The sequence below is a fragment of the Salmo trutta genome, chromosome 1 (genome assembly GCF_901001165.1).
Source record: "Salmo trutta chromosome 1, fSalTru1.1, whole genome shotgun sequence".
Lineage (NCBI taxonomy): Eukaryota > Metazoa > Chordata > Actinopteri > Salmoniformes > Salmonidae > Salmo > Salmo trutta.
In genome coordinates this window covers 52,141,005-52,154,331 of record NC_042957.1, presented here as the reverse complement: position 1 = coordinate 52,154,331, position 13,327 = coordinate 52,141,005, and the positions used below count along the sequence as shown (strand labels likewise).

Genomic DNA, 13,327 nt, shown 5'->3' with positions numbered 1-13,327 from the left:
TACACACTTGCCCATATGCGCACAGGCTCATTAACTCGCTCTTCCTCAGACACTTACACACATATACACACACAGACTCACACACTCAAACATACTTACAATATCTCTCAAACACGCACGCACAAATGCATGATGAGCACACAAAAACACACACAAACATGCATACAGACACACACATACATACTGTATATACAGAACCAGTCAAAAGTTTGGACACACTTACTCATTCAAGGGTTTTTCTTTATTTTTTAAATATTTTACATTGTGGAATAATAGTGAAGACATCAAAACTATGAAATAACACATGGAATCATGTAGTAACCAAAAAAGTGTTGAACAAATCAAAATATATTTGATATTTGAGATTCTGCAAAGTAGCCACCCTTTGCCTTGATGACAGCTTTGCACCCTCTTGGCATTCTCTCAACCAGCTTTATGAGGTAGTCACCTGGAATGCATTTCAATTAACATGTGTGCTTTGTTAAAAGTTAATTTGTGGAATTTATTTCCTTCTTAATGCATTTGAGCCAATCAGTTATGTTGTGACAAGGTAGGGTTGGTATACAGAAGATAGCCCTATTTGGTGAAAGACCAAGTCCATATTATGCCATATAGAACAGCTCAAATAATCAAAGAGAAATGACAGTCCATCATTACTTTAAGACATGAAGGTCAGTCATTCCTGAAAATTTCAACAACTTTGAAAGTTTCTTCAAGTGCAGTCGCAAAAACCATCAAGCTCTATGATGAAACTGGCTCTCATGAGGACCGCCACAGGAAAGGAAGACCCAGAGTTACCTCTGCTGCAGAGGATACGTTCACTAAAGTTACAAGCCTCAGAAATTGCAGCCCAAATAAATGCTTCACAGAGTTCAAGTAACAAACACATCTCAACATCAACTGTTCAGAGGAGACTGCGTGAATCAGGCCTTCATGGTCGAATTGCTGCAAAGAAACCACTACTAAAGGACACCAATAAGAAGAAGAGACTTGCTTGGGCCAAGAAACAGGAGCAATGAACAAGACCAGTGGAAATCTGTCCTTTGGTCTGATGAGTCCAAATTTGAGATTTTTGGTTCCAACCGCCGTGTCTTTGTGAGACGCAGAGTAGGTGAACGGATGATCGGATGTGTGCTTCCCACCGTGAAGCATGGCGGAGGAGGTGTGATCGTGTAGGTGTGCTGTGCTGGTGACACTGTCAGTGGTTATTTAGAATTCAAGGCACACTTAACCAATGGCTACCACAGCATTCTGCAGTGACACGCCATCCCATCTGGTTTGTGCTTATTGGGACTATCAACTGTTTTTCAACAGGACGCAACATACCTCCAGGTTGTGTAGGGGCTATTTGACCAAGAAGAAGAGTGATGGCTGTGTAACCTGCCTAAATGACTACCAACCCATAGCACTCACATCTGTAAGCATGAAATGCTTTGAAAGGCTGGTCATGGCTCACATCAACACCATTATCCCAGAAACCCTAGACCCACTTCAATTTGCATACCGCACCAATAGATCTATAGATGCTGCAATCTCTATTGCGCTCAACACTGCCCTTTCACACCTGGAAAAAAGGAACACCTATGTGAGAATGCTATTCATTAACTACAGCTCAGCGTTCAACATCATAGTGCCCTCAAAGTTCATCACTAAGCTAAGGACCCTGGGACTAAACATCCCTCTGCAACTGGATCTTGGACTTCCTGACAGGCTGCCCCCAGGTGGTAAGGGTAGGTAACAACACATCTACCACGCTGATCCTCAACACGGGGGCCCCTCAGGGGTGCATGCTCAGTCCCCTCCTGTACTCCCTGTTCACTCATTACAGTACGGCCAGGCACGACTCCAACACCATCATTAAGTTTGCTGATGACACAACAGTGGCAATGATGAGACAGCCTATAGGGTGGAGGTCAGAGACCTGACCATGTGGTGCAAGGACAACAACCTCTCCCTCAACGTGATCAAGACAAAGGAGATTATTGTGGACTACAGGAAAAAGAGGACCGAACACGCCCCCATTCTCATCCATGGGGCTGTAGTGGAGCAGGTTGAGAGCTTGGCGTCCACATCCCCAACAAAGTAACATGGTCCAAGCACACCAAGACAGTCGTGAAGAGAGCACGACAAAACCTATTCCCCCTCAGGAGACTGAAAAGATTTGGCATTGGTCCTCAGATCCTCAAAAGGTTTTACAGCTGCACTATCGAGAGCAACCTGATGGGTTGCATCACTGCCTGGTATGGCAACTGACCGGCCTCCGACCGCAAGGCACTACAGAGGGTAGTGCGTACGGCCCAGTACATCACCGGGACCAAGAGTCCTGAAATCCAGGACCTCTATACCAGGCGATATCAGAGGATGGCCCTAAAAAGTGTCAAAGACTCCAGCCACCCTAGTCATAGACTGTTCTCTCTGCTACCGCACGGCAAGTGATACCGGAGCGCCATGTCTAGGTCCAAGAGGCTTCTAAACAACTTCTACCCCCAAGCCATAAGTCTCCTGAACAGCTAATCAAATGGCTACCCAGACTATTTGCATTGCCCCCCCCCCCCACTTCTACGCTGCTGCTACTCTCTGTTATTATCTATGCATAGTCACTTTAATAACTCTACCTGCATGTACATAATTACCTCAATTACCTCGACACCGGTGCCCCCGCACATTGACACTGAACTGGTACCCCCTGTATATAGCCCCGCTATTGTTATTTACTGCTGCTCTTTAATTATTTGTTATTCTTTTCTCTTACATTTTTTAGAATTTTTTGGTATTAGCTTAAAACTGCATTGTTGGTTAAGGGCTTGTAAATCAGCATTTCACAGTAAGGTCTACACCTGCTGTATTCGGCGCATGTGACAAACACAATTTGATTTGATTAAATAAGGGCTAGTTGACGAAGAAGGAGAGTGATGGAGTGCTTCATCAGATGACCTGGCCTCCACAATTGATTTATTTGATTTTATTTAACCTTTATTTAACTAGGAAAGTCAGTTAAGAACAGATAGAGACAAGGGTTATAGACCTGTAGTTACACTACCGATACTATACAGTTACTACACTGTAGCCTTCTGTACAGACACCTATAGTTAAGGTTTAGAGCTGAGGCTCTAAAGCTTTAGTCACAACTGATGTTTTGTAGGCCATCAATGTTTTATTTATTTTTATTTAACCTTTATTTAACTAGGCAAGTCAGTTAAGAACAACTTCTTATTTACAATGACGGCCTACCAAAAGGCAAAACGCCGTCTGCGGGGACGGGGCTGGGATTAAAAATAAATAAATAAAATATAAATATAAGACAAAACACACATCACGACAAGAGAGTTAACACAACACTGACAACAACATGGTAGCAACACAACATGGTAGCAGTCACCCGACTTCAACCCAATTGAGATGGTTTGGGATGAGTTGGACCGCTGAGTGAAGGAAAATCAGCCAAGAAGTGCTCAGAATGTGAGAACTCCTTCAAGACTGTTGGAAAAGTATTCCAGGTGAAGCTGGTTGAGAGAATACCAAGAGTGTGCAAAGCTGTCATCAAAGCAAAGGGTGGCTAATTTGAAGAATCTCAAATATATTTTGTTTAACACTTTTTTGGTTACTACATGATTCCATATGTGTTATTTCATAGTTTTGATGTCTTCACTATTATTCTACAATGTAGAATATAGTAAAAACAAAGAAAAACCCTTGAATGAGTAGGTGTGTCCAAACTTTTGACTGGTACTGTGTACTGTACCTGTATTTCAGTCATAATTTGAGGATGTATAATATACACATGAGCTTATATGAACCTGTTACAGTATTGATCAGTGTGCTGTGTTTGACTCTAGGGTGCCAGAGGACTTGTCGGAGCCAGAGGGTCCCCTGGGCCACCTGGTCAGCCAGTAAGTCAACATCCAACCTTTACCTTAATGCTGTTCCAATAGGCAATTTAACACCCTTCAAATCAATCTGACATTAACAGATAACATTAAATACAGTTAAATCTGATTAGCTCTCTTTCTCTTTCAGGGTATTACAGGTGTGGATGGAGTTCAAGGGTCAAAGGGCAACCTGGTCAGTATTTTTAACTTAAAATGGGACTTGTAGTTTTCATGACCTCAAAATGACAACAGTTGATCCATGATGACTATAATGGGTGAATAAAAGCTTTCTAAAGATGGTGTTTAGAAACACAATCAGACCTGTGGAATGCGAGTGACTTTTATTAATTAAAGTAAACACAGCTAAAAAAGCATTGACCACAGTGGAATAGCAGTCCCATGACCCTGTTTAGGATTCCTAGCATGTGGGGCTCTGACCATGTGACGCTTCTTGTTGTTTTGTCTCAGGGGCCACCTGGAGAGACAGGGCCCAGCGGTCAACAAGGAAATCCTGGATTACAGGTAACCCACAACCTCACACAATGTCAACACACAACAACATGTTGTCAAAAACATAATCATAAAAAACACAGTCTCAACACTTTCTTTGTCTTTCCCTTCTCTCTCTCTCTCTCTCCCACACACACACACACACACACACACACACACACACACACACACACACACACACACACACACACACACACACACACACACACACACACACACACACACACATTAACCTGATTAATGCTTTGTTCTGGTCCAGGGCCTTACTGGTTCTCAGGGTCCCATCGGCCTGCCAGGAGAGAAGGTAGGCACCGTGCATCTCTCTTCCTATCAGATTTAAAGACCTGATCTTGTGACCGCTATCAGCTCCGCCCCCCAGGAGAGGCTGGCCTTGAACGTTGTGACCCGGTACCAGCCTCTTCTGGCTCCCATTCAGATTACAGAGGACACTTGACAGGAAATGAATATCCAGGAAACACACACTGGAACACACACACACACACAGGCAGGCTGTGCTATCACACACCATAGCCTCCTCATACCATAGCAGGGCTACTCAACTACTATTTCCTAGGTGGTAAAGGTCCGGATGGATATTGTCTTCATCGGCGTAGTAACAAACTTCCCACGCACTACCACATTTCCAAATTGCACCTTGTGCGTTCTACTGTTACAACTCTCAACCACATTAATAAATTGAAAGCCCAAGTTTTTTAAATGATTTATTTTTAAAGTCGGTAGCCGCCGGTTGAGTATGGCTGCACTAGAGGCTATTCATAGTCAAAAACACAAATACCCTGTATCATATTGTTGCAACATGGTTGTTAACCTTCAGATTGATTTGTATATACAGTAAGTTTCACCACTCATGATCTGTCTCTGTCCCCCACAGGGTCCCCAGGGGAACGGTGGGATGCAGGGACTCCCTGGTATCGATGGCCCTACTGTAAGTACATCCATCTGATTCTTCCTCAGCAGCCCTGACCTTACCAGGGTGCATTACCACTTCTCCACCAGCAGGGGAGAACAGAAGGCATTAGGAACGTTCTCCAACACAGTATTTCAATTAGCTCGATGAGTGAAGGATCTGTTTACAAAAGGGATTAGCTAAACTTACATCCACATGGCTTACGTAATAGTAAATATGGCTTATGTTTTGTGTGTACTGTCATGTTCTGTAGACACAACACCCTCCAAGTCCCTCTATACATTGTGCTGTATTCACTTTGTTTTGCACTGTCCATCAAGCTCCATTGATTGTTTCTAAACAGCCTTGGAGATCTGTGGATAGTTAGAATAGTAAGGTACTGCCGGCTGGTACAACGCTGTATTTCTTGTTATAAACATGTGTGAGCCTTTATAATGTCTTATAATAAGGCTTCTAATATGCTATGTCTATTCAATGTGTGCAGGGCCATCCAGGAAGAGAAGGCCCCCCAGGAGAGAAGGGGCTCAATGTGAGTTACAGTACAGCCTGTTAGACCTGCCTGGGTCATCATAACACTGCGCTGTCATATAAACATCCATATTATCCAATCACGTTCACTCATCATAATTCTCACATCACATTCGTTTAATGCATTGTCATCGGACACTCTCTTCCACTCCAATCATGTTCGTCCACGTTAGCTCACCGTCATCATCATCACTCCCGTTGACTCATCCTCATTGTATTTTAAATGCCATCGTCATTGCGCATTCACGTCAATCCATTCCGCTCATCAGCGGTATGGTAATGATCATAAAGTGCGCTCGTCGTCATTGTCCAGTCAAAAGCACTCATTGCCATTGTGTGATTCGGCTACATTAGCCCAACACAATTGCTCACTAGCATCTGTATAATGGATAGTGCTTTTCAGACAGATGAATCCTGATGTTGTTTTGTCGTACAGGGTTTGCCTGGAACCCAAGGGCCTGTTGGTTATCCAGGGACTCGCGGTGTCAAGGTGAGATGCTGTGTAATGATCACGGTTGAAATGTCTTCAAAGGTACAATGGTGAGAGAGAGAGAGCCATTCCCTCAGACATGTCAATCTCTCTACCTGTGATGGACATGTTGTGGGAGTGTGTGTGAGCGTGTGATTGACAGTTGACAGGTTCAGAGAGAGCAGGTGTATTCTCAGGAGATCTAATGACAGTGGGAATAACGTTTGATGGACAGTAGAAATTACAATGTTGGATAAGAGAGGAACGTGTTTATGTGTGTGGGGGGTGGGATTGTGGGTGTGGGTGTTTGTATGTGTGAGCGTGTAGGTGGGTGTGTGTGTGTGTACTCGTGTACATGTGTGTGTGTGAATTTACCGTATGCACGTGTGTCTTGCGGGGATAGGTTGGGGTGTTGCGTCATGGCTGGGGATGCTTACTCACTCTAAGTAATATTCACAGCACCAGTATTCCACCTCTAGGTCACTGTCGTTAAGGCGCCAGCTGACCTCGTCTGCAATCGTTAATAGATGGTCAATAACTGGTCAATAGCAGGGCAATGACAGGTTAAGAGCAAATCAATAGTCATTCATAAGTCATTCTCCAGGGTCAAATCATGGTGTTTCTTACAATAGTTGTAGCAGTAAAATACAATAAAAACATGGTTTAGTGACAGCCCAAGCATGCTGTTGATAGTACTTTTATTTACTTTTGAATACAGTACTGTAGTACAGTATCGTCTTGAATGGGGATTATCAGTGATATTGTGGCCTGTTCTGATTCTATTTGTATTTGAATGTCTGTTTCACAGGGAGCTGATGGAGTGAGGGGTCTGAAGGGGAGTAAAGGAGAAAAGGTAAGAAAAACTAGAAGAATAGATATGATTACTCACAGTCAAAGTACCAGTTGTCTCACTGTCAGATACTGTAAAGGCATCGCATTTCTACTTCATGGTTTATTATGACATCCCCCATAGAGATTTAATAGATCAGACACCTGCCAGATCTCAGTACTGTGATTCCTGAATCATCAGGTGTCACGGGTGTCGTAGGGATTAGACCAAAGTGCAGCGGGAATGTGTATACTCATCTTCTTTTATTCGGCAGAAAGAAGGAAAAACAAAACAAAACACACGTATACAAAAATAACGACGATAACAGTCTTGTCAGGCACACAGCTAAACAAGAAACAACTACCCACAAAATCCCACAGAAAAACACCCCTCTTAAATAGGACCTTCAATTAGAAGCAACTAGGAGCAGCTGCTTCCAATTGAAGGTCAACCCCATTAACTAAACATAGAACTAGACATACTAGATAAACATAGAAATATACTAACATAGAACATAGCCCAACAAACCCCAAAACACTCTAAACAAACACCCCTCTTAAAACAGAACATAGCCCAACAAACCCAGAAACACTCTAAACAAACACACCCCTGCCACGTCCTGACCAAACTACAATAACAAATAACCCCTTTACTGGTCAGGACGTGACATCAGGAATCATTACAAATCACTGTCTTCTTCTCCTCTTCACATTGCAGGGTGAAGATGGCTTCCCCGGGTTCAAAGGTGACATGGGCCTCAAGGGAGACAGGGTGAGAGTGTACCCACGCCAGACTACACACGCTTCAGATCAGAGCTGTCTCTCATTATGAAAAAATAAGGTATTTTATGTAAAATGAGATGAGATCTCAGTTAGTCTGACCTGTTTTTCTGTCTGCTTCTCTTTCTTCCTATCTCCCCCTCTCTCTCTCTCTCTTTCTCTCTCTCTCTCTCTCTCTCTCTCTCTCTCTCTCTCTGTCTCTGTCTCGCTTTCTCTTTCTCTCTCTCTTTTTCTCTCCCTCTCTCTCTCGCTCTCCCTATATCTCGCTCTCGCTCTCCCTATCTCTCTCTCTCTTTCTCTGTCTCTGTCTCTGTCTCGCTCTCTCTCTCTCTCTCTCTCTCTCTCTCTCTATTTCTCTCTCTCTCTATATATCTCTCTATCTCTCTCTGTGATGTGTGTGTGTGCGTGTGTAGGGTGATAACGGGGTCACAGGAGGTCATGGAGAGGACGGGCCAGAGGGGCCTAAGGGCCAGTCGGGACCCCTAGGAGAGGTTGGAGGTGCTGGCATAGCTGGAGAAAAGGTACAGGAACATTATTTCACTAGTAACATTTACTGGATATGTCTGGTTATGCAATATGTATGAGTTATTGGGATTATGTATGGATATATGCGTGTTCAGCGTGTCGGCTACAGTACATGTAATCACATGAACACCCTGCTAAACCAAGTCATACAGTATTTGCATGCATTATGCACTTTGTTTTTGGCAATGTTGCCAAGTCAACCATAATGATTCCACTCCTCTTTTTCTGTTAATCTCTCTCTCTCTCTCTCTCTCTCTCTCTCTCTCTCTCTCTCTCTCTCTCTCTCTCTCACTCTCTCTCTCTCTATCTCTCTCTCTCTCTCTCTCTCTCTCTATCTCTCTCTGTCTCTCTTTTGCTCTGTCTCTCCTTCCTCAGGGTAAACTGGGTGTCCCAGGGTTGCCAGGATACCCAGGAAGACAGGGGCCCAAGGTGAAATCCAATTCAGAGCTTTAAAACTTTGTTTTACATTAAAACTTTGAAACAGAAAGAAGTGTGTATTTCTTTGGCTCAGCTCATTGCTGTCAAATAAAAAATAAAGCATGATAAATGGCTGATTTAAAAATAGTTATTTTATTAATAGTTCATTAGTGACAACAATTCATTAGCGGGTTGATTAATGACGTATTTAAGGCAGTGTGTTTGACTTATGGATTAGATTTTGCTTAATTCGATACTGTGGTTAATTATTAGTTAATTAAATGTTGTGGTTGATGCATGATTAATGTAAGGCTGTAGATGGTTAACCTCTGTGTGTGTTCTCCAGGGGTCCGTGGGGTTCCCTGGTTCTGCCGGGGTTCTGGGAGAGAAAGGAAGACGGGTGAGAACCATAGGACCTGTATTGAACCATACTGAACCGTATTGAACCATACTGAACCGTATTGAACCATACTGAACCGTATTGAACCATACTGACCCGTATTAAACCATACTGAACCGTATTGAACCATATTGAACCGTATTAAACCATACTGAACCGTATTGAACCATACTGAACCGTATTGAACCATACTGAACCGTATTGAACCATACTGAACCGTATTAAACCATACTGAACCCTATTGAACCATACTGAACCGTATTGAACCATACTGAACTGTATTGAACCATACTGAACCGTATTGAACCATACTGAACCGTATTGAACCATACTGAACCGTATTGAACCATACTGAACCGTATTGAACCATACTGAACCGTATTGAACCATACTGAACCGTATTGAACCATACTGAACCGTATTGAACCATACTGAACCGTATTGAACCATACTGAACCGTATTGAACCATATTGAACCGTATTAAACCCTCTACTGTAATGCTCCTCTAACCATCCAAAGATTGGTGAACTGCCTGTAGTGTTTTCACTGATAGACGATAATGCTGGATTTCTCTTCTGCAGGGTCCATCTGGTCAAGCAGGAACTGGGGGTCAGAGAGGTCCTAATGTGAGTTAGATTTCTCCTCTGGGCCTATGGTGAGGTGTGAGTCACGGTTTCTCACCAACTGACATTGCACACCATTCATTTACAATCAGTGGTCATCAACCTTTTCTGAGTCAAGATCACTTTCTGAGTCAAAATGCAAGCCGAGATCTACGCTCAGATAAAAAAATAAACATAAGCCTATGCAACATTAACCAGTTAAAAACTGTTCAGTAGCAATGAGGTTTGTGCAGTAAGCTATAGGCCCAATATATTATCACTATGCTTGAATTGCCCTGCCAACGTTGTTCTTCTCAGACTATTTAGAAATGGTATTTCTAAATGGAAGGTATATGATCACATTGTAGTAGATCATTTGTTGTATTACTTGTGAGGCACAGCTGAGTGATCACAATCATTTATTTTACTGAACTGATGGCCTGCATCTCATGGTTAGCATTTTAATGGCTTATAAAAGTGTTGAAAGTCCTGAATAACAACTTAAACATAAACTTACTCATAAAAACAGCAGCTCTTTGCTGTATTTGTTGAGTCTCTCTCTCGTCATAGTTTTAAATGTTTAGAAATCTCACATTATCAACTTTGCTGTGCGTTCGAGGCTTCTTTTGACAGCCTATGGCGCAAGGAAACTGTGCAGACACAGTGATCTGAGCTATCTGATTGGCCAGCGTTAGGCCTATTAGTGTACTTGATTTGCTCTCTGGGCCTGCTGGGTAGGTGGAGTTCTACCTTCAGACATGGTTCAAAATGGGAACACTTTGCCTTTCCGGCACCAGGGCTGCTGAATCAAGTACACCTACCACCAGCACTAAACTCATTTTAAGAAATAGGAACCAGAAAACCAGACCGGTTGGCGACCACTGATTTGCGTCATAGGAACTCTCATTCACCCCTTGTCATTTATCCTTCTCCTATGGATGAGTTGTGTTGTCATAAGGAGGATTATGTTGATGTTGTTTTTTCATAGGGTGCCAGAGGGGGGAGAGGAGCACGAGGACCAACAGGAAAGTCAGGAGACAAGGTGGGTTTAGGCCAGTGCACAGCTGTCTCATAACGAGAGAATGAACAGGCGCTGTTGTGTTACTGTTCAGCACAGAATACCATGCCATCTGGTGCAAAGAGATAATACCTACAATACTCTGCAGCTTCATGTTTGAAACTGAAATTAGTTATTTCAGGACTCCTTTCAAAAGACCACCAATGAAATGATTAACAATGGTAAAAAAAAATATTTTCATAAAATGAATGAATAGACCAACAGGCTCAATAACGTTTTTTCTCTCTATTCCAATCCTCCACCTTCTACATGATCCACCAATCAGGGCACCTCTGGACACGAAGGCCCACCAGGATCCACTGGAGACCAGGTAAGCTCCAGTCTGACACACAACCTAACAACTCCAGAGTTGAGCTATAATATAACACCGCTAATAATAGCATATCTAATAATAGCTAGCATAGGATGATAATATTACAACGATACTCCATCATTATGCTTCACAGATACATAACAGTGTACGATACATACTGGTAAAGATAGTCAACTGGATTGAGTCTTTGCGTTGTCTGGTTGATCGTACAGGGACCCCAAGGACCACAGGGAAGGAACGGCGAGGCAGGACCTAAGGGACCTAATGTAAGTGTGATGTGTCAAATGACAAGCAGCTTTTATTTATTTTGTTTACATTTTTTTATTTAACCTTTATTTAACGAGGCAAGTTCGTTCAGAACAAATTCTTATTTACAATGACGGCCTACCCTGGCCAATCCCTAACCTGGACGACGCTGGGCCAATTGTGCGCCGCCCTATGGGACTCCCAATCACGGCCGGTTGTTATACCGCCTGGAAACGAACCAGGGTCTGTAGTAAGGGGAGCCACTCGGGAGCCCCTGCATTGTTTAACATGTTTCTGTTTTTCATTCCAGTCTTATGTTGTGTCTGTCTGTACTGTTTATCTCTATCTAGTGAGCATGTGTGTCTATGCTAATCCAAAGTGCAATATTATTTTTCAGGGAGCGGTAGGAAAAGACGGACTACCAGGTCATCCAGGACAGCGAGGGGAGCCAGTGAGTTAAACTGAGATTCTGTGATAACCCAGGAATTATGTGGTTGTTAGTTACTTTTTCGCCGTCATCCAAATATGGACATAGATTTCAACACACATCTAGACCCCTAATAACACCACAACAAGCAAGACAAAAGCTGTGGCTTGGATGCTGAATTACTGAAGTGCTGAAGTATAAAATATATATATATATTTATATATAAATAAATGGTGGGACCAACGGCAATAATAATAGTAGTAGTGGACATGGGATTACCATTAACAACAACTACAACAACAATATTAATCAGAACAACAATACATTAAAGCAATGGTAGTAGACCAGTGTCAACATGACTGAGGAGACACATGACATGGTATGAAAGACAAAACAAAACAAGATGGGAAATATTATCGACATTACTTTGCACTTTTCACTGGCTGTCCCTCAGGTTGTGGCAGGAGGACACATATTTGGCTGCCAAAACTGCACATTTTGGCTTTTCACCCAATAAATATTTGATTTTTCTTCATCTTTTATAGTTTCAAATTCTTTGTATTGAATTATAATTTTGGGAAAGAAATATTATCTTAGGTCTGAGTATTTGTCACAGTGTAATAGGAAATGCAGCTCTGTCTCTACCTCTCCCCTGGAGCAGTGAGCACAGCCTGTCCTCTCTGTGCAACCAGGTTTGTCTGTGACGACCTGTCTCTATAGCAAAACTATGCTCACTGAGTCTGTACCTAGTCAGTGTTTTCCTCAGTTTTCTATCAGTCACAGTGGTCAGATAGTCTGCCACCATGTACTGTCTGTTTAGAGCCATATAGCATTTAAAAAATATATATTTCACCTTTATTTAACCAGGTAGGCAAGTTGAGAACAAGTTCTCATTTACAATTGCGACCTGGCCAAGATAAAGCAAAGCAGTTCGACACAAATAACAACACAGAGTTACACATGGAGTAAAACAAACATACAGTCAATAATACAGTAGAAAAATAAGTCTGTATACAATGTGAGCAAATGAGGTGAGATAAGGGAGGTAAAGGCAATAAATAGGCCATGTTGGCGAAGTAAATACAATATAGCAAGTAAAACACTGGAATGGTATATTTGACAGTAGATGAGTGTGCAAAGTAGAAATACTGGGGTGCAAAGGAGCAAAATAAATAAATAAATAATAAACAAATAAATACAGTAGGGAAGAGGTAGTTGTTTGGGATATTTATAGATGGGCTATGTACAGGTGCAGTGATCTGTGAGCTGCTCTGACAGCTGGTGCTTAAAGCTAGTGAGGGAGATAAGTGTTTCCAGTTTCAGAGATTTTTGTAGTTTGTTCCAGTCATTGGCAGCAGAGAACTGGAAGGAGAGGTGGCCAAAGGAGGAATTGGCTTTGGAGGTGA

The 13,327-nt window shown here is 42.4% G+C and overlaps 1 protein-coding gene across 4 annotated transcripts in view; it reads left to right on the top strand.

Annotated features, from left to right (window-relative positions):
• The window catches only part of LOC115199193 (collagen alpha-1(XI) chain), a 98,549-nt gene that overhangs the window by 46,803 nt on the left and 38,419 nt on the right, over positions 1 to 13,327 (top strand). For all 4 annotated transcript variants that reach the window (XM_029761843.1, XM_029761824.1, XM_029761838.1 and 1 more), the window contains 17 exons: positions 3,837 to 3,890; positions 4,018 to 4,062; positions 4,338 to 4,391; positions 4,639 to 4,683; positions 5,272 to 5,325; positions 5,792 to 5,836; positions 6,272 to 6,325; positions 7,113 to 7,157; positions 7,851 to 7,904; positions 8,326 to 8,433; positions 8,813 to 8,866; positions 9,201 to 9,254; positions 9,837 to 9,881; positions 10,846 to 10,899; positions 11,201 to 11,245; positions 11,461 to 11,514; positions 11,892 to 11,945. In XM_029761843.1, the coding sequence (XP_029617703.1) occupies positions 3,837 to 3,890; positions 4,018 to 4,062; positions 4,338 to 4,391; positions 4,639 to 4,683; positions 5,272 to 5,325; positions 5,792 to 5,836; positions 6,272 to 6,325; positions 7,113 to 7,157; positions 7,851 to 7,904; positions 8,326 to 8,433; positions 8,813 to 8,866; positions 9,201 to 9,254; positions 9,837 to 9,881; positions 10,846 to 10,899; positions 11,201 to 11,245; positions 11,461 to 11,514; positions 11,892 to 11,945 (918 nt within the window). The remainder of the gene's footprint in view (positions 1 to 3,836; positions 3,891 to 4,017; positions 4,063 to 4,337; positions 4,392 to 4,638; positions 4,684 to 5,271; positions 5,326 to 5,791; positions 5,837 to 6,271; positions 6,326 to 7,112; positions 7,158 to 7,850; positions 7,905 to 8,325; positions 8,434 to 8,812; positions 8,867 to 9,200; positions 9,255 to 9,836; positions 9,882 to 10,845; positions 10,900 to 11,200; positions 11,246 to 11,460; positions 11,515 to 11,891; positions 11,946 to 13,327) is intronic.